Below are 21,650 nucleotides of genomic sequence, written 5' to 3'. Positions count from 1 at the left end.
ATAAGCTCCCATGTCACTGCAGTTTTTTTCTTGCCAGTTTTTGGACTCTGAGTCACCTGCATACATTCAAACATGCAGAGAGAAGGGGGAAAAAAAATAGAACCACAATTGTTATTTTTGAGCAATTATTGTCATAGTATAAAGCTGTGATGGCGAACCTATGAAACTCATGCCAGGGGTGGCATGCAGTGCTCGCTCTGTAGGCATGCAAGCCGTTGCCCCAGTTCAGCTCCACCATGCATGCGCCGCACACCTCCCACTGGCCAGCTGGTCTTCAGGTCTCTGCTGTGCATGCACGGGGGTGGGCCATGTGCAGAGGGCCAGACGCATATGCACGGGGGCAGGGCACATTCACGGGGCCCGCATGCGCATTGCATGTTGAGGGTTTGGGCGCACACCTGCGCATTCACGCACGTACATGCGTGCTTTAAGCACTTGGTGCGAAAAAGTTTAGCCATCACTGTGTTGTGTCTCGCCCGCTTTTACCGCAGCCGGGCCTGTCTTATCTGCTTCCAAACGCTGAGGAATGTCCTAGTATGCCTCCCGGCCCTGGCTCCATGCCCAGACAGGCTGAGGAGGAAGAAGTACCTCCAGCCCCCAGCTCTGGCTCCATGTCCAGGCAAACGGAGCAACTAGACCACTCCCACTCCCCCACAGCATGTGAGCCTGAGGAAGGTCAATTGCCAACAGCTGCAGACTGGAGTGACCCTCGCTTCAGAAGAATTGATAGGTGGCGGCGACAGAAGGAGGGGATGGGCAGGCCTGGATAAGTGCTGAGTCATGGAGCCACACCCCATGGCCTATATAAAGGATCTGCTTTCTGGCATTCTCTGAGTCAGGCAAAGTCTAAACATATCTTGCTGAAGTCACTTTCTGGTCTCCTGCCTGCCTTGAGAACTTTGCTAGGACTTTGGCAGAGCTGCAGAGGCACGCCTGATTCAGATTTCCCTGACCCAGTCATCAGTGGAGGAGCGGGACACGACACACTGGTATAAAGTGGTGGTATAGAATATTTCAGAACTCTGTTAATGTGGCCCACTGAATCCAAGGGATATTTGAGAAATTGTTAGCCAGGTTATTATTGTATTGTACTTGGATAGAAAGAGCATTGAACTCTGGTGCTGGAGAAGACTCCTGTGAGTCCCTTGGACAGTAAGGCAAACAAACAAGTCAGTCCTAGAGGAGATCAACCCTGACTGCTCTTCAGAAGGCCAGATCCTGAAGATGAAACTCAAATACTTTGGCCACGTAATGAGAAGGAAGGACTCACTGGAGAAGAGCCTAATGCTGGGAAAGATTGAGGGCAAAAGAAGAAGGGGACGGCAGAGAACGAGGTGGCTGGATGGAGTCACTGAAGCAGTCGGCGTGAGCTTAAATGGACTCCAGAGGATGGTAGAGGACAGGAAGGCCTGGAGGAACGTGGTCCATGAGGTCGCGATGGGTTGGACACGACTTCGCAACTAACAGCAAAGAAAGAGCATTTATGATTGTGACGTTTGAACATCTCTTCTTGGGAGCAATGACAATTGCATAAAATAGTTGAGACAGATATAAAATTTCAAGAGTCAAGGAATTGCTTCAGGCCATCTCAGAATTCAACGAACATGTGAATTATATATCCCCCATTATTTTTTTCTTTTAAAATGTCTCTTGATGTGTGCGTTTGGTTGATCTTCCTCCAAACCACAGTTCTGCCGGAATATTTTTTAAGCGAACTCCACGGTAATACAAGAAGCTGTGTTTGGGAAAAGCATATAATGGAAACCTACTTCTGGTTTAAAACATCATTGTTTGGTGGGGTTTTTTTTTTTGATGTTGTTCATTTTCAAGAGTTACCCCTGACCAGAGGTGGACTTCACCTAATTTAACAAACCGGTTGGGTCAGAATTGAAAATGGGAGCATGCGCGCCTTGCGCATGTCAAAAACATGACAATTTGCTCATCTGTAACATCCATGCGGCATCACAAAACACAGTGATAAAGGACAGGATTGTGCCCAGTTGGGTGGGCGGCAACTCGCAAGTTGCAACTACTGGTTCGCACGAACCGGTTTGAACCGGCTGAATCCCACCCCTTCCCCTGACTCCAACGGACTGAAATAAAAATAAAGCAAACCATTGCAAAGATTTAGAAATAAAACACTTAATGATCTCGCTTACTCCATTCCTCACGTTCAGAGAGCTCAACAACTGCATTTATGTAGCAAATTTAATCTTGAATTAATCTACATTCTGAGTTCGTATTATTCATCAAAGAAACTCAGCATGCACAACGCAGAGAGAAAACTTAAAATTAAAGTATATCACATGTAGAAATGCAGGTTTCCTTCCTTCCTTCCTTCCTTCCTTCCTTCTTCCTTCCTTCCTTCCTTCCTTCTTTCCTTCTTTCTTTCCTTCTTTCCTTCTTTCCTTTTTCCTTCTATTCTTTCTTTTGAAGCTGATTTATATACCTTCTATGAATTTAATTTAATTTGATACTCCAGTTTTGGGGCTCCCGACACCATAATGATTTGAAGAGCCATATGCAAAAGAAATGAAGGTACAGCCAAAATGGAAGATAATCCGTAAGGCAGGAAAAAAAAAAGTATATGTAACCAAAACTCTTCCCTCCGTATAAAAAAAAACCAGAATCAGGTTTTCAACAATTTGCAGAAACTCAAAATGGCGGGAGCAGAATCGATCTCTGGATGCATATTATTCCAAAATCAGGAACGATCAGAAGGCCATTGTGTGTCTCACATCAAGTCTTCCTCCTTTCATTAGTAAAATTGCAATAATTGTGGCTAACATGCTAATACATAGGGTTTTTAACGGATTAACAGAGTTGGAAGGGACCTTGTAAGTCATCTAGCCCAACCCCCCGCCAAAGCAGGAGACCCTAAATCATTTCTGACAGATGGCAGTCCAGTCTCTTCTTGAAAGCTTCCAAGTGATAAACCTCCCACAACTTCTGAATTTCCATTGGTTGATTGTTCTCACGATCAGAAAATTTCTCCATATTTCTAGGTTGAATTGATCAGTTTCCATCCATTGTTCCTTGTCTGGCCTTCGGGTGCCTTGGAAAACAGCTTGACCCCCTTCCTCTCTGTGGCAGCCCACCCCTGGCGGATATCCATTCCCAGAATTCCGCAACCAGCAGGGAATTCTGGGAGTTGATGTCCGCCCATCCTAAAATAGCCAAGTTTGGGGGGGGGGGGAAGGTTACTAGTATTAAGTCGGGATGAAGTGCTTTGAACCTCCAGAAGCATTCTGCCCACACTTAGCTTGACAAGCAATTATTATAAATCCCATTTTTTTTTCTTCTTCTTCTAAGGATTTGGAAGGAAGCCAGGAAACAAGACGTCAGGAGAGCAAAATAGCCAAGTGGCTGAGAAATTGAGCAAAAAATAGAAATTGGGTGGGGGAAAAAAGGTGTGTGGACGATGCCTACGGACAAGGAAGGACCGAGATGAGAAAACCAAATATTGATCAACCTTCTCAACTGACAGAAATGTGGCCGTCTTCTAGAGAACTCCAATACGATTGTTTATATCAAAATACGGTTCACAGCTTGGATAGCGCAGAACACACAGATGGTTGGCAGCTACTCAGTATGTTCCACTGACTAATTCACGATAAAAGTTTAAATCTTTCCATACATTTTTTAACATAAATCAGCCCCGAGGAGAATGTTCCAGTGAATACGCTCAACGTCAAAAGTCAGACTTCAAAATGGGCTTCCACTGAGCTATTTTTCCTCTCTCTCTTTTTTTTTTAAAAAATAAAATAAAATAAACAAATAAACAAGGCATAAAGGCCACATCACACACAGACAAAAATCCACCACCACAATTGTGAGGAAATGCTGGTCTGGATTGCAAATGCGTGGCAGTTTTTGGTTTTTTTTTGCTTTGTGGGGGGGGGGTCTCTCTTTGGTTTGCAAATGGGACGGGCTGCAATTTCAGATCGAGATCAAACGTAACATATTTTAGATTGGGAAGTAGTTGACCTGAAAGTCAAATTAGAAGGAATCGGATAGCACTAACAGAAAACAGTTCAGTTTAAGTTTAAGAAGGATGAGAAGGGAAGAAAGGATTAAAGGGGGGAGTGGCAGTCGAGCAGCCCTGATTGAGTATAATTTGAGTATAGGACTGATTGTTGGATAAGTGATTGTATTGTACACTGGTCAAATTGTGGGAATTATTATGGAAAAATAAAAATTTTGCAAAACAAAAGAAAACAGTTCAGGGAATCTTCCTGTAGCAAATTATACATACAAAAAAGAAAGAAGGAAGAAAAGGAAGGAAGGAAGGAAGGAAGGAAGAAAGGAAGGAAGGAAGGAAAGAAGGAAGGAAGGAAGAAAGGAAGGAAGGAAGGAAAGAAGGAAAGAAAAAAAGAGAAAGAAAGAAAGAAAGAGGAAGGAGGGGAGGAAGAAGGAAGAAGAAAGAAAAGAAAAGGAAGAAAAAAGAAAGAGAAGAAAAAAAGAAAGAGAAGAAAGAGAAGAGAAAGAAAAAGAAAGAAAGAAAGAAAGAAAGAAAGAAAGAAAGAAAGAAAGAAAGAAAGAAAGAAAGAAAGAAAGAAAGAAAGAGATTGAAAAGCATACAAATGAGCCTATTTTCTGCATATTCTGGTTGAAATATTCCATAGAATATTTTGGGGATTCTCAATCATCCAGATCATGGTAGCCCCAAAAGTGCTTTTTCAAGAGGCAGCTGGACTTTCGATCGATCGATCGATCAATCAATCAATCAATTCAGTTTATTACAGTCATAGACTGGACTTTGAGGTCACAAAGGATCAGACATGATTTAGCAACTGACCAACTGACCAAATGTGGTAAGGCCAGACTTGGAATCCTGCATCCAGTTTTGGTCGCCACGATGTAAAAAAGATGTTGAGACTCTAGAAAGAGTGCAGAGAAGAGCAACCAAGAGGATTATGGGACTGGAGGCTGAAACATACGAAGAACGGTTGCAGGAGCTGGGTATGTCTAGTTTAATAAAAAGAAGGACTAGGGGAGACATGATAGCTGTGTTCCAATATCTCAGGGGTTGCCACAAAGAAGAGGGAGTCAAGCTATTCTCTGTGGGCAGGACAAGAAGCAAAGGATGGAAACTCATCAAGGAGAGAAGCAGCTTAGAACTAAGGAGAAATTTCCTGACAGTGAGAACAATTAGCCAGTGGAACAATCTGCCTCCAGAAGTTGTGAATGCTCCAACACTGGAAGCTTTTAAGAAGAGATTGGATTACAATTTTTTCTGAAGTGGTGTAGGGTTTTCTGCCTAAGCAGGGAGTTGGACTAGAAGACCTCCAAGGTCCCTTCCAACTCTATTATTCTATTCTATTCTATTCTATTCTATTCTATTCTATTCTATTCTATTCTATTCTATTCTATTCCTATTTTTATTCAACAACAAGCAACAAGAAACTGTCAAAGCCTCCTGAGTGATGCTAGGAAATTAAAACACCCTGAAATTCATTGAAGTCTTCCCACAACTTGCCTCATCCAATTATTTGGAGGTTGTGATCAGCTTAACCTTAGATCCATCCCCCCCCCAGAATATTTTATATGCTGAGGTGTTCGTTCATGATTCTGCATCTTGTCTTTTAAAAAAAAACATGAGGAAATTTTATTATTATTTATTATTATTTTATTTAATTTTTATACCGCCCTTCTCCCGAAGGACTCAGGGCGGTGTACAGGCATAATAAAAACCAGCAATACAATATACAAATTTAAAATCCAATTTTAAAAAACTTATTTAAATTAGCCCAATGATTAAAATTTACTCTACTAAAACCCCATTTAAAATTAATAAATTTAAAATTTAAAATCCCAATTTAAGCCAGCCCGCTGGATAAAAAGGTGAGTCTTGAGTTCATGACGAAATGTCCGAAGGTCAGGAATTTGGCGAAGCCCGGGGAAGCTCGTTCCAGAGTGTGGGAGCCCCACAGAGAAGGCCCTTCCTGGGGCCGCCAGCCGACATTGTTTGGCGGACGGCACCCTGAGAAGTCCCTCTGTGGGAGCGCACCGGTCGGTTGGAGGCTGATGGTGGCAACAGGCGGTCCCGTAAGTACCCAGGTCCCGAGCCATGGAGCGCTTTAAAGGTCGTAACCAACACCTTAAAGTGCACCCGAAGGCCACAGGCAGCCAGTGCAGTCTGCGAGGAGCGGTGTTACATGGGAGCCACGTAGCTCCTCTATCACCCGCGCAGCTGCATTCTGACTAACTGAAGCCTCCGAGCGCACTTCAGGGGAGCCCCATGTAGAGAGCATTACAGTAATCCAAGCGAGAGGTAACGAGCGCATGAGTGACCGTGCATAAGGCATCCCGATCAAGGAAGGCGCAACTGCCGGACCAGGCGAACCTGGTGGAAGGCCCTCCTGAGACGGCCGTCAAATGATCTTCAAACGACAGCCGATCATCCAGAAGGACACCCAAGTTGCGCACCCTATCCTTTGGGGCCAGTAACTCGCCACCAACAGCCAGCCGCTGCTGCAGCTGACTGAATCGGGTGCCGCATCCACAGCCACTCCGCCTTGGAGGGATTAAGCTTGAGCCTGTTTCTCCCCATCCAGACCCGTACAGCCTCCAAACACCGGGACAGCACTTCAACAGCTTCATTGGGGTGGTCCGGGTGGAAAAGTACAGCTGAGTGTCATCAGCGCATTGCTGGTATCTCACCCGAAACCACTGATGATCTCACCCAGCGGCTTCATGTAGATGTTGAACAGCAGGGCGAGAGAATCGACCCTGAGGGACCCCACAAGTGAGGCCCCTCGCGGTGACCTCTGCCCCTGTCAACACCGTCTGCGACGGTCGGAGAGATAGGAGGAGAACCACCGATATACGGTGCCTCCCACTCCCAATCCTCCAACCGCGCAGCAGGATACCATGATCGATGGTATCGAACGCCGCTGAGAGGTCTAATAGGACCAGGGCAGAGGAATATCCCTTGTCCCTGGCCCTCCAGAGATCATCCACCAATGCGACCAAAGCTGTCTCCGTGCTGTATCCGGGTCGGAAGCCGGACTGGAACGGGTCTAGATAGACATCTTCATCCAGGTGTTGGGGCAGCTGTCGCTACCACGGCATTTTCTACAACCTTCGCAACAAAGCGAAGGTTGGAGACTGGACGATAATTAGCCAAAATAGCTGGGTCCAAAGAGGGCTTTAAGGAGGGGTCTCACCACCCCCCCTTCCAAGGCGGCAGGAAAACCCCCATCCAACAAAGAAGCGTTGATAATCCTCTGGAGCCAGCCTCGTGTCACCGCCTGAGTGGCCAGTACCAGCCAGGAAGGGCACGGGTCCAGTAAACATGTCGTGCCGTGAAGCCTCCCCAACAACCTGTCCACGTCCTCGGGAGCCACAGGGTCAAACTCATCCCAAATGTGCTCAACAAGACGTGCCTCCTCTCCCTCGCTTGGATCATCCCAAATTCGGTCCAGACCGTCCCTCAGCTGAACGATTTTATCGTATAGATAACCACTAAACTCCTCGGCTCGTCCCTGCAAAGGGTCATCCCGCACCTCCTGATGTAGGAGAGAGCGGGTCACCCGAAACAGGGCGGCCGGGCGGTTATCTGCCGACGCAATGACGCAAATTTCATAATCAGATCCAAATCTTTTCAGATGCTCTCCGTTCCTTTGAACGACACATCTATCACATGGAAATTGACAGCAGGACGATGGAAGTAGTTTCTCTGGGCTTTGATTATTGCCAGAAATTAGCGCTTCCTGTGATTAAGATAAATTTATGGCCCTCATTCCTCAGGGGATTAAACCTGATGCTATTTGCTACTTTTGAATGACTTGTAAATCATATTGCAGCTGTGCATATAGAGACGTATATCCACAATTTTTTTTTTAGTTTCAGTAAAAATCGCCATGTTTCATTGTAATCATTGATCATTGATTTTTTCACACTCTAGAAAGAGTGCAGAGAAGAGCAACAAAGATGATTAGGGGACTGGAGGTTAACAACATATGAAGAACGGTTGCAGGAACTGGGTATGTCTAGTTTAATGAAAAGAAGGACTAGGGGAGACACGATAGCAGTCTTCCAATATCTCAGGGGCTGCCACAAAGAAGAGGGAGTCAAACTATTCTCCAAAGCACCTGAGGGCAGGACAAGAAGCAATGGGTGGAAACTGATCAAGGAAAGAAGCAACTTAGAACTAAGGAGAAATTTCCTAACAGTTAGAACAATTAATCAGTGGAACAACTTGCCTGCAGAAGTTGCAAATGCTCCAACACTGGAAATTTTTAAGAAAATGTTGGATAACCATCTGACTGAGATGGTGTAGGGTTTCCTGCCTGGGCAGGGGGTTGGACTAGAAGGCCTCCAAGGTCCCTTCCAATTCTGTTGTTATATTATATTATATTATATTATATTATATTATATTATATTGTATTGTATTGTATTGTATTGTATTGTATTGTATTGTATTGTATTGTATTGTATTGTATTGTATTGTATTGTATTGTATTGTATTGTATTGTATTGTATTGTATTATATTATATTATATTATATTATATTATTATTATATTATATTATATTATATTATATTATATTATATTATTTGTGGATGATTGCAATAAAACATAGCTGTAAATTCTAGATCAATGATTACAATGAAACATGGCGATTTTTACTGAAACTTTAAAAAAAAATTGTGGATATACGTCTCTATATGCACGAGAAGAACTTATATATTATTTATACTGTTGTTATTGCCTTTTCATCATTTTAACTTATATATGGGTCTCTCTTTGTGTGTGTGTGTCTTTTCTCCCTCTGTTTTGCCCAATAAAGCAAAACCAAAATTAAAAAAACAAACCAACCAACCAATAAAAAAAACCCTCAAGAGCCAACACTGTGCAAATTTCAGCCGTAAATTACAACGCATTGTCTTGGCTCCCATTACAGATGTGTAAAACATAATTGCTCTCAGAATTAAGCCAACGAGCGCAACATTCTGCTTGACACAATGAGTTTTTGTGTTCGCGTTGACTTGTCATAGTTAGTCCTTGACTTGTGAGGACAATGGAACCCAAACTGTTGATGGCTAAGCAAGGCTGTGGTTAAATGAATGTTGCCCCATTTTGCAAGCTTTCTTGCCACAGTCGTTAAGTGAATCACTGCGCTTGTTAAGTTAGTCACACGGCTGTTAAGTGAATCTGGCTCCCCCATTGACTTTGCTTGTCAGAAGGTCGCAAAATTGTGATCCCCAGGACACTCCAAACCGTCGTAAATATGAGTCCGTTGCCGAACGTCTGAATTTTGATCATGTGAAAATGGGGATGGTGCCATGGTTGTAAGGGTGAAAAACGGTCATAGGTCACTTTCCCCAGTGCCGTCGTAACTTTGAACGGTCACTAAATGAACTTTGGTAAGTCCAGGACTACCTGGATGCTAATCTTATAGCCTTTCCCCCCTTCTTTTTCAACACCACCAAAAAAAAAAAGGCATTTCTGAATCAGAGAAAAAAGAAAGTTTGAATCCTTTGGAGCGTGTCTTGTGCCATCAAGTTGGCCATTGGAAATCAGAGAAATTTATAAAAACCAAGCCAAGCCAAACAACATGAACTCTGCCATATGTGGTACCTTGCTCAATAGTAGTAACTGTGAGAGGGATCTTGGAGTCCTAGTGGATAACCATTTAGATATGAGCCAGCAGTGTGCAGCAGCTGCTAAAAAAGCCAACACAGTTTTGGGCTGCATAAACAGAGGGATAGAATCAAGATCACGTGAAGTGTTAATACCACTTTATAATGCCTTGGTAAGGCCACACTTGGAATATTGCATCCAGTTTTGGTCGCCACGATGTAAAAAAGATGTTGAGACTCTAGAAAGAGTGCAGAGAAGAGCAACAAAGATGATTAGGGGACTGGAGGCTAAAACATATGAAGAACGGTTGCAAGAACTGGGTATGTCTAGTTTAATGAAAAGAAGGACTAGGGGAGACATGATAGCAGTGTTCCAATATCTCAGGGGCTGCCACAAAGAAGAGGGAGTCAAACTATTCTCCTGAGAGTAGAACAAGAAGCAATGCGTGGAAACTGATCAAGGAGAGAAGCAACTTAGAACTAAGGAGAAATTTCCTGACAGTTAGAACAATTAATAAGTGGAGCAACTTGCCTCCAGAAGTTGTGAATGCTCCAACACTGGAAGTTTTGAAGAAGATGTTGGATAACCACTTGTCTGTAGTGGTTTAGGGTTTCCTGCCTAAACAGGAGGTTGGACTAGAAGACCTCCAAGGTCCCTTCCAACAGCTATTCTATTCTATCCACCTTAGCCCCAGGAAATCTACTCCAGATGTGAATTTGGATCAGTTCTTGAAGCCTGCTTTCTAAACTTGGCTTTTGGAAACCCATAATTTGTAGAACGATTGATATCATAGACAAGAGGTAGATGTAACTCGCCCAGCGTTGGCTTCTCTCCCCAGTCACCCATGCTGGGCGCATCTTAAGACTCGATGTTCTCAATTTGCCAAACTCCATTTGCCAGAGGGCTGCTACAGCCCAGACCGTCAATTACTAAGCCAGTCAATCTTACACAATGCAGTTTTCGTTGGTGGGTTTGTTTGTTTTTTACGTTCCCCAGAAGGAAACGGTCACAAACTTTTTAATTAAGTCGTCATCTTGGTTCTGACTTTCTCAGTTTGATGGATTTCTTGGGTTAACTCCTTGGCAATCCGTTTGAGACCGCAGAAAAGGCAGGCAGGGAGGAATGCGTCGATCAGGATATAATATGCATCGAGTTTGCTGGTTTGTCTTTTGTCAAAGTTCTCCAATTGTTACTTAGGTAATTGACACCCGAGGCATTTCAACACAAGCCAAGCCAAAGAAAGCGGAAGTGGAAACGTTGGAACAATGCTCCATTGGCAAGACAAGAAATGCAGAAAATAGTGAGACTAACTGGTTTTGGTTTCCAGGAACAACTGGAACTTGCTTTCCCTGTGGGTTGAGAACACAATAACACATCTAATACATATCTAAGAGAGCCAGTTTGGTCTAGTGGTTAAAGCACCAGGCTAGAAAGGAGAAGACCATGAGTTCTAGTCCCACAGTAGGCGTGAAAGCCAGCTGGGTGACTTTGGGCCAATCACCAGGAGACGGTGAGTTCTAGTCCCATTTTAGACCTGAAAGCCAGCTGGGTGATTTTGGGCCAATCCCCAGGAGACTGTGAGTTCTAGTCCTACCTTAGATATGAAAGCCAGCTGGGTGATTTTGGGCTAATCACCAGAAGACTGTGAGTTCTAGTCCTGCCTTAGGCATAAAAGCCAGCTGGGAGTTTATTTTATGAATTTTATGGTTTATTACATCATTGTCTGACAATTTCTATATGTTCCACATGTTTTTATGACTTTCTCCTAACTATTTTTGTTTATAATACTGTATTCTAATAAATGAAATTTAAATTTCTGCACACTTTCTTATTATTTTGGAAACACACAAACAGAAAGAAATAGCTGAATAACTTTCTAACCCATCCCTAATTTTGTCTTGATTCTTCCTAAGGTAGGGGAAAGGTCCTTGGTGCTCCCTGAGCTTGGTGATTTTAGTGGCTTTCCTGTATTTTAGATGCTAAGTAAGTTACAAAAGGAGGGAGGGAGGGAGGGAGGGAGGGAGGAAGGAAGGAAGGAAGGAAGGAAGGAAGGAAGGAAGGAAGGAAGGAAGGAAGGAAGGAAGTTGCTAAATAAGTTACCTAGGAAGAAAGGAGATACAAATATTCTCCTTTATTGGTTCTTCCTAAATTTTATGGTTTTGTGACCTTCCTTCCTTCCTTCCTTCCTTCCTTCCTTCCTTCCTTCCTTCCTTTCCTTCCTTCCTTTCCTTCCTTCCTCATTGCCTTTCCTTTCCTTTCCTTCTCCTTCCTTCCTTCCTTTCTTCCCTTCCCTACCTGTCTGCCTTTCCAAATCTCCAGACATACGAAAGGACAATCCTAGCCCTAAAGCATCATTGTCTAGCTCAGGGGTCTCCAATCTTGGTTCCTTTAAGACTTGTGGACTTCAACTCCCAGAGTTCCTAAGCCAGCTTTGCTGGCTGAGGGGGTCTGGGAATTGAAGTCCACAAGTCTTAAAGGGACCAAGGTTGGAGACCCCGGTCTAGCTGACCGCACCCAAACTTTCTTGTGTTCCTGCTGCAAAAAACAAAACAAAACAAAAACCAAAACCCATCCATGGTGACATTGAATTTAAGAACCACAAGGCTCTAAATATTCTTACCTGTTCCAAGAAACAAAACATGGTATCTTCCATCTGCAGCACTGACCCGGTCAACGGCTATCTTTGTGTACTTGTAGTCGGTGCCCGTCCGAATAATTAATGGTCTCTTGTGAATCGGGTAGATGGAATTAAACATCAAGGGATGGTTCCGGATGAAGGTGACCACGTCATCTGGAAACTCCTTGGTTGTCCGAATGTTGGGCGTGAAGGCTCCTCCAGGACACTGTGAAAAGCATGGATAACCATCAACTACGTGAGGGATGTTTCAACTCACAGCCCTTTATAAAGTGTCCTGAACTGTACATTAGAACTGACGTAGAAGTTACAATAACTTTACTGTCACTCTGAACGCGCGCTAATCGGCATACATTAAAATGAAATTTCGGTGCATACAGCTTTCAAAAGGTCTCGACCTCTACTCAGGGGTGATATTTGCATACCTTCCCTAAAGGTAAAGGTTCCCCTCGCACATACATGTTAGTCGTTCCTAACTCTAGGGGGCAGTGCTCATCTCCGTTTCAAAGCCGAAGAGCCAGCGCTGTCCGAAGACGTCTCCGGGGTCATGTGACTGGCATGACTCAATACCAAAGGCACACGGAACACTGTTATCTTCCCACCAAAGGTGGTCCCTATTTTCCTACTTGCCTTTTTTACCTGCTTTCGAACTGCTAGGTTGGCAGAAGCTGGGACAAGTCACAGGAGCTCACCCCGTTATGCGGCACTAGGGATTTGAACTGCCGAACTGCCGAGTTTTCGATCAACAAGCTCAGTTTCTTAGCCACTGAGCCACCGCATCCCTACCGGTTCGCAAATGTGAGCGTGTGTGCATTCACACATGCGACTGGCCTTTCACACATATGCTTTGCTGGCATGTGCGCGCCTTCCAGCCTCAAAAATGTGGCTAAATAGGATGGCATAGAGCCAAGGAGGGTAGGCAGGCTCACCCATGATTTCTGCTACCAGTTTGGGCAAACCGTCCTGAACCGGCTAAATACCACCTCTGTATACACTACAATAAACATGACTAAATAAAGAAATACAAAATTATGCATATACCCACATATATTATATGACGTGGGGGCATCCCTTCATATTACTTCTTGGAAGAGCTGATAACTCTTTGACTTATGCATGCTTCATCCAAGCTTTCATTCCTTTGAAATCATGTGAAGGATATGCTTGAAGGACTTTACTAGTTAAATTGCCTTTCCTGGAGTATTAACAACTTCATGTGAATTTATGACTCCCCCATTAGAATACATTTGTGGTTAGGATGTATCTAGTTTTCACTAACTTGATCCAACTAATGGATGTAGTTGTGTTTTTTGGAAGAAAACATGCCTTCGATTGCCTCATTGGTTCCCTTGGATATGTTTGATGTGTAAAAGCATGACATTGATTAATTTGATAACGATTTATCGTTATCCCTATGAATATAACAGCACCCGGATTAAGGTCCTACAACTAATGCCTTGGTAAGGCCACACTTGGAATACTGCATTCAATTTTCATCGCCGTGATGTAAAAAAGATGTTGAGACTCTAGAAAGAGTGCAGAGAAGAGCAGCCAAGATGACTAGGGGACTGAAGGCTAAAACATATAAAACAGAAAACACTCACGCCCTCGTCACTTCCCACCTGGACTACTGTAACGCTCTCTACATGGGGCTCCCCTTGAAGAGCGCCCGGAGGCTCCAACTGGTCCAGAATGCGGCTGTGAGGGTAATAGAGGGAGTAACTCGAGGCTCCCATGTAACACCTCTCCTGCGCAAGCTGCACTGGCTTCTGGTGGTCTTCCGGGTGCAATTCAAGGTGTTGGTTACTATCTTTAAAGCGCTCCACGGCATAGGACCAGGTTATCTACGGGACCGCCTGCTGCCACCAATAGCCTCCCACCGACCCGTGTGCTCCCATAGGGAGGGTCTCCTCAGGGTGCCGTCAGTCAAACAATGTCAACTGGCGGCCCCCAGGGGGAGGGCCTTCTCTGTGGGGGCTCCTGCCCTCTGGAATGAGCTGCCTCCAGGGACACGTCAACTCCCTGACCTCTGGACTTTTAGACGTGAGCTAAAGACCTTTTTGTTTCATCGCGCGGGGCTGGCTTAATGTTGTTTAATGTGGGTTTTATTATAGTTTTAGTCTGTTTCGGCCTAATTGAATTAGCTTTTTAAAATGTTTTTAAATTTTTGTGAGATTTGTCTTTTATTTGGCTGTAAACCGCCCTGAGACCTTCGGGAGAAGGGCGGTATATAAATTGAATAAATAAACAAACAAACAAACAAACAAACAAACAAACAAACATGTGAAGAACGGTTGCAGGACTTGGGCATGGCTAGTCTAGTGAAGAGAAGGACCAGGGAGACAGGACAGCAGCCTTCCAATATTTGAGGGGCTGTCACAAAGAAGAGGAAGTCACACTATTCTCCAAAGCACCTGAGGGCAGGACAAGAAGCAACGTGTTACTAAGGGAACAACTGCAGTGGTTCACTTAACAACGACAGCAAGAACGATATCAAAACAGGACAAAACTCACTTAACTTAGCAGTGGAAATTTTGGGCTGAGTTGTGGTCATACTTCGAGCACTAACTATTGTATGCATGGTATCATCATCATCATTTAATGACCCCATAATCCCATGCAGGGTGGACTCTGGGCAACTGAATGGAGCTGAGTGTTGACTGGCCAGATGCCCTTCCTGTCGTTGTTGCGGAGTTATATTCAGCAAATACATTCTCATTGTGCCCAGAGAGAGAAATATCAGCCTCTACCTAGGATTGAACTCACAGCCTCCTGATTGTGAGACGAGAGCTCCACCTCTAGGCCACCACCACTCTATTGTAGGCATGGTATACATTGGCAAAATACCAAGTCAAAAGTTAGCTGAACTAGGAAATAAAACCTTGATGGTTCCGATCATTTTTAACCTTGGTCACAGTTCCATTGTCCCCAAGTCTGTCCCAAGCTGGATCTTAGAACATCCCTGTCTGAAATTTCACAGTGAAATGAGACAACGTAGCTTGGATTGGAGATTGCGTCTAAAACGAAATAAACCACACTGTCAAACGTGTTAAGGGTAATCTGGGTTCACAACCAAGATTGTGGACTGTTGAGCAGAGTACCCTACGCATGAAAACGACTGAGACTGGTTGTATACAATAACAGTCACTTGCAGACAAACTGGTGTTTGATATTCCTTTACTTTTAGGGAAAAGGCAAAGTCGTAGTCCAAAAACAATTCCAGGTCATACACATATAAAGTCAGTCAGTCAGTCTTCTTACCAACGTAGACTTGCAAAACAAATAAGGTCTTCTTTCAGTTCAGCAAAACACAGTTCAATTCACAACAGTCAGTATCTTGAGGAATCAGTAACTAGCCATGATCAAGCAACGATCATAAATCTCAAATATACAGTTGCAGCATGTCATCAGGTTACAATGCTGTAGCGTCCCTGTAGATTCCCCACAAGCCATAATTTAGTAGTCCTTTTATACATTGGCTACAGAGCTCAACCAATCAGGATGCTTGCAATGATGCAGCACAGCCTTAAAGCAATATCATGCCTTTCTACAAACAATGCTCTCTACATGGGGCTCCCCTTGAGGAGCACCAGGAGGCTCCAGCTGGTCCAGAATGCGGCTGCGCGGGTAATAGAGGGAGCACCACGTAGCTCCCATGTAACACCTCTCCTGTGCAGGCTGCATTGGTTACCGGTGGTCTTCCGGGTGTAATTCAAGATGTTGGTTATCACCTTTAAAGCGCTTCATGGCACAGGACCGGGTTACTTACGGGACCGCCTTCTGCCACCAATAGCCTCCCATCGGCCTGTGCGCTCTCATAGGGAGGGCCTCCTCAGGGTGCCGTCAGTCAAGCAATGCCGACTGGCGGCTCCCAGGGCCTTCTCTGTGGGGGCTCCTGCCGTTTGGAATGAGCTGCCTCAGGGGCTGCGTCAACTCCCCGACCTCCGGATTTTTAAACGCGAGCTCAAGACTCTGTTATTCCATCGCGCGGGGCTAGCCTAATGAAATTTTAATGGGGTTTTTATGATGGTTTTATGCTAGTTTTAATTCTTATTTGGCTAAATTTAGAATTAGTTTTTTTAAATATGTTTTTAATTTTTGTCTATCTTTATGCTGTTTTATTTTGGCTGTAAACCGCCCTGAGTCGTTCGAGAGAAGGGCGGTACAGAAATTTAATAAATAAATAAATAAATAAACATACATAGTTAGTTTATATATTGCCTGGCCAACTAGTTAGGCAGATAACAAGTTCCTGACAAAACGAATGGAAAACCATCAGATTGGCTTATTTATTTATTATTTTATTTATTTATTTATTTATTCGTACTTTTATACTGCCCTATCTCCCTAGGGACTCAGGGCGGTGTAAAGCCATATAAAAACACATAAATATACAAGTAAAACATCCATCTAAAAAACTTATTATATAGGCCAAAATTTAAAATAGACATATAAACAATAAAACCCAATTTAAAACCAAATCTAAAATTTAGACATTTAAAATTTTAATTTTTTTAAAAAATCTAGTCCAGTCCTGCACAAATAAATAGATGTGTCTTGAGCTCGCGGCGGAAGGTCCGAAGGTCAGGAAGTTGACGGAGTCCTGGGGGAAGCTCGTTCCAGAGGGTGGGAGCCCCCACAGAAAAGGCCCTTCCCCTGGGCGTCGCCAGTCGGCACTGCCTGGCCGACGGCACCCTGAGGAGTCCCTCCCTGTGAGAGCGCACGGGTCGGTGGGAGGCATTCGGTGGCAGTAGACGGTCCCGTAAGTAACCCGGACCTATGCCTATGCCATGGAGCGCTTTGAAGATCATTACCAAAACCTTGAAGCGCACCCGGAAAACCACAGGTAGCCAGTGCAGTCTGCGCAGGAGGGGTGTTACATGGGAGCCACGAGGGGCTCCCTCTATCACCTGCGCAGCCGCATTCTTATCCGCTTATCTTTAAAGGGCAACGCAACCAATGTTGATAGAGTGCAACCATCAATCTCTCGTACAGACACATCTCTTGCAAGTTAATGGCCTTTCATAACAGCTTTCACGGAGTTTCATGCTTTTGATCCGACCCTTCTCATAAATACCGTGTTTTAACGGTTTCCTGCAGTTGCTGAATAACACAATAATGCCAAGACATTGTGTGTTCACGGAGGAAAAAACTAGAAGTCCATTAAAGGCAATGTCAAAGACAAATCAGTTTGATTGGATGCAGTTGAATGTTTGGGTCAAAGATTTGGCGGCTCACAAAGCCTGCATTTGTGAACTTCCAAAATAAATAAGCAAGAACGCAAGGAAGACTATCTTCCAACGAGACATCTTGTCTTTTTCTTCCACCTTCTGCAAGGATCTGAACTTTTGATTCCTACATTTAAAGCCAGCATCTTAGATGTTCTCTGGCCGTCCTGGCCAGATGTCCTAAGGCTTGAACTGGAACAACAGAGCGAGCCAAAGCAACTACTACCGATTTATGGTTGATTTCTTCCACAAAAAATAGCCTCAGGCTTTGTGCTTAATGAAACTGGAGACATGAGAACTGGTGCGGCACCAAGCAAATGAGGTCGGTGCACCATCTCAAGCAACTTCCCAGCTCTTTTGTACAGGAAACAGAATAACAGTGTTGGAAGGGAGGTCTTGGAGGTCTTCTGGTCTAACCCCCTACTCAGGCGGGACAACCTATACCATTTCAGACAAATGGTTGCCCAATCTTCTCTTCTCTTCTCTTCTCTTCTCTTCTCCCCTCTCCTTTCCCCTCCCCTCTCTCTTCTCTTCTCTTCTCTTCTCTTCTCTTCTTCTCCTTTCCTCTCCTTTCCTCTCCTCTCCTCTTCTCTCTCCTCCTCTCTCTTCCTCTCCTCTCTCTCCTCTCCTCCTCTCTCTTCTCTTCTCTTCTCTTCTCTTCTCTTCTCTTCTCTTCTTCTCATCTTCTTCTCCTCTCCTCTCCTCTCTTTGCTTCTCATTTCATCTTCTCCTCTTCTTCTCCTCTCCTCTCTCCTCTCCTCTCCTCTCCTCTCCTCTCCTCTCCTCTCCTCTTCGCTTCTCATTTCATCTTCTCATCTTCTTCTCTCTCTCCTCTCCTCTCTTCCCTTCCATTCCCTTACCTTCTGTTATCTCTTCTATTCTGTTATTTCTTCCTTTCCTCTCCTCTCTCTCTCTTCTTCTCTCTCTCTCTCTTCTTCTCTCTCTCTCTCTCTCTCTCTCTCCTCTCCTCTCTTCCCTTCCGTTCCCTTACCTTCTGTTATCTCTTCTATTCTGTTATTTCTTCCTTTCCCTTCTCCATTCTCTTCTCTTCTCTTCTCTCCTCTCCTCTCCTCTCCTCTCCTCTCCTCTCCTCTTTGCTTCTCATTTCATCTTCTCATCTTCTTCTCCTCTCCTCTCTCCTCTCCTCTCCTCTTCGCTTCTCATCTCATTTCATCTTCTCCTCTTCTTCTCCTCTCTTCTCCTCTCCCTCACCTTCTTATCCTCTCCTCTCCTCTCCTCTCCTCTCCTCTCCTCTCCTCTCCTCTCCTCTCCTCTCCTCTCCTCTCCTCTTCACTTCTCATTTCATCTTCTCTTCTCCTCTCCTCTCCTCTCCTCTCCTCTCCTCTTTTCCCTTCCCTTTTCTTACCTCCTGTTCTCTTCTCATATTGTTATGCTATATATTGTATATAATATTCTTCTTTCCTTGCCATTCAATCTCAAGGATACTATTTTGCAGATGTGATGATGTAACACTCATAATTTACTCACGACATGCTGTAAGTCCAGATAATGATCTGCGTGCCAAACTCCACATAACAAAGGAGATTTAAAACACAGTCGCCAAACAGCACGTACCCATACATTACCTCATGAAGCTTTTCTGTAACTCACACAGTTGTCTATGGCAAAGACATCTGCCCAATTGCCAAGGTTTCTAATGTTGCTAAGTGAATATATAATGTTACTTAACCTTACTCTGTTTCATCTGAACTGTTGCTGAAATGGCCGCCTTTAGAATGTCTTAAGCAAATAAGATCAAGGACCAGCTAATCCACAATTCTATTTCCAACACATAGAGGCCAAAGGAAAAAAAAAATACCATACTGACATTTAAAAGGAAATCAACTGGGCTACATTTACAGAAAAATATTAAATGCTTATTTCTAATCTATACCAAGGCTGAAGTTCTAAACCAAGAAATCTCTAGATCAAAGTCACTACAAATGACTTGCAAAGAAATCTTGAAAACATAAATGTGAAATGGATCCTTCTTTCCTCCCTCCCTCCCTCCCTCCCTCTGTCCCTCCCTCCCTCCCTCCCTCCCTCCCTCCATCCCTACCTTTCTTTCTGTCTTTCTTTGGTGTAAGTAAGACCATTTTTTCTCCTCGTAGCATGCTTTGGGCATTATCAAATGTTTCTGTTTCAAACAACTGCTATTATATATATATAAAATAATATAATACCACAATATAATGAAGATAAAATAGTGTGTGTGTGTGTGTGTGTTTCGTAGGTTTTCACGGGTAAATGTATGTAGGTTTTGGCATATTCGGGTCTTTTCCCATGAAACCTCATCGAAACGTTGCCTAGATACTTTCAAACTTACACGGGAAAAAACCCGAATATGCCAAAACTTACATACCTTTACCCGTGAAAACCTACGAAAACACACACACACACACACACATTATTTTATCTTCATTATATTGTGGTGACCAGAACTAGGTGCAGTATTCCAAGTGTGGTGTATGATATATTGGTCTGCCTATCTATTATTATTTTTTTTTAAAAAAACCAACTCAATATTAAATGATGTGCTTAAAAATGTTCCAGCCATCCAGTTACGGTAAGTACATCTTATAAATCTCATTGTTGTCAATTTTTCATGTGCAAATTAAGTTGTTCAAGCACATAAGGGATCATGTAGCTGAGACCAAAGGATTTCGTGGCCGAGCAAAAATCTATGGGAAGCCCCCCAAAAGATATATAACCAATTTCAGGCTCATAAAAACATCCCTATAAAATGTTCCATTCGCATTTATACCCTTGCAAAAAAGTCTATAAAAGCAATTAATCTCTGGAATGCAAGCAAATTACCGTTATCTTTTATTCCGCTTTTATCTCTTAGAACCCTCAGTGTATACATTCATTTATCTTCAAGTGTAGCTAGACAGCTGAGGCTGAGACAAAAGGGAATTATATTTCACTTGGATCTTCTGCTATTCGTCCCTGACGATCCTTCCTCCACTCCCCCAGATAGAACAAATAAGATCTGCCCAAGCTAATCAGATCATTTTAAATCTTTTGTGACATTAGCGGCCATTATGCTTCGGTTACAAACTCTCCAGCAAAGCTCTCCTTGCTAAGGTTAAATGATAGGAAATATTTGTTGTCAGTGTTCCGAATAATACATCCATTAAAAGCAGAACTCTGAGGCAGGTCGATTCCTCAAAGAACATGTTTATTGCAGGGGTGAAATCCAGCAGGTTCTGACAGGTTCTGGGGAACCGGTAGCAGACATTTTGAGCAGTTCGGAGTACCCGTAGTGGAAATGGCAATAAAGGTTATCTTATCTATACACATATGAGAGCATATGCACCGAAGACAAATTCCTTGTGTGTCCAATCACACTTGTCCAATAAAAAATTCTATTCTATTCTATTCTATTCTGTCCTGTCCTATCCTATCCTATACTATACTATTCCTTATTCCATCCTGTCCCGTCCCGTCCCGTCCCGTCCCGTCCCGTCCCGTCCCGTCCCATCCCATCCCATCCCATCCCATCCCATCCCATCCCATCCTATCCTATCCCTTATTCTGTCCTGTCCTGTCCTGTCCTGTCCTGTCCTGTCCTGTCCTGTCCTACCCTACCCTACCCTACCCTACCCTACCCTATCCTATCCCTTATTCTGTTCTGTCCTGTCCTGTCCTGTTGTATCCTATCCTATCCTATCCTATCTGATCCGATCCGATCCGATCCGATCCTATCCTATCCTATCCTATCCTATCCTATCCTTTATTCTGTCCTGTCCTGTCCTGTCCTGTCCTGTCCTGTCCTATTCTATTCTATTCTATTCTATTCTATTCTATTCTATTCTATTCTATTCTATCCTATCCTATCCTATCCTATCCTATCCTATCCTATCCTATCCTGCACATGTGCATACATGCAGGCATATAATTTCAGATCATGCTCGGTAATTTCTTACAAGACAAATTAATTATGGAGACTTACAGTCCCTGGTCGCGGATAAGGGATCCTTCCTTGATAGGGAATCAGTTGGTGGTTCGGTCCTTCCTTGTGGGCAAACGGTGCATTGAACACTCGCTGAATGTCCGATAAGTGATAGACGCAGACCGCTGAGCCTTTAAATACTGAACTATGGAAGGGAAGGAAAACAGTAAATAAACCAGATGCATGCATTCTAGTTTCCTACTTGTTGTGCAAATGCCATCGCTAAATCCCCTTGCTAGTCATT

At 43.7% G+C, this 21,650-nt stretch overlaps 1 protein-coding gene across 1 annotated transcript in view; it reads right to left on the bottom strand.

The window, feature by feature from the left end:
- Positions 1-21,650, bottom strand: part of SEMA3C (semaphorin 3C) — a 193,347-nt gene that overhangs the window by 32,009 nt on the left and 139,688 nt on the right. The window contains exons 11-12 of the mRNA XM_058189868.1: positions 21,407-21,551; positions 12,209-12,431 (exon numbers count right to left, since the gene is read on the bottom strand). Coding sequence (XP_058045851.1) covers positions 12,209-12,431; positions 21,407-21,551 — 368 coding nt within the window. The remainder of the gene's footprint in view (positions 1-12,208; positions 12,432-21,406; positions 21,552-21,650) is intronic.

This window comes from Ahaetulla prasina, chromosome 7 (assembly GCF_028640845.1).
Source record: "Ahaetulla prasina isolate Xishuangbanna chromosome 7, ASM2864084v1, whole genome shotgun sequence".
Classification (NCBI taxonomy): domain Eukaryota; kingdom Metazoa; phylum Chordata; class Lepidosauria; order Squamata; family Colubridae; genus Ahaetulla; species Ahaetulla prasina.
The sequence above is the reverse complement of the archived record's forward strand: the minus strand, read 5'-3'. Positions and strand labels throughout refer to the sequence as shown.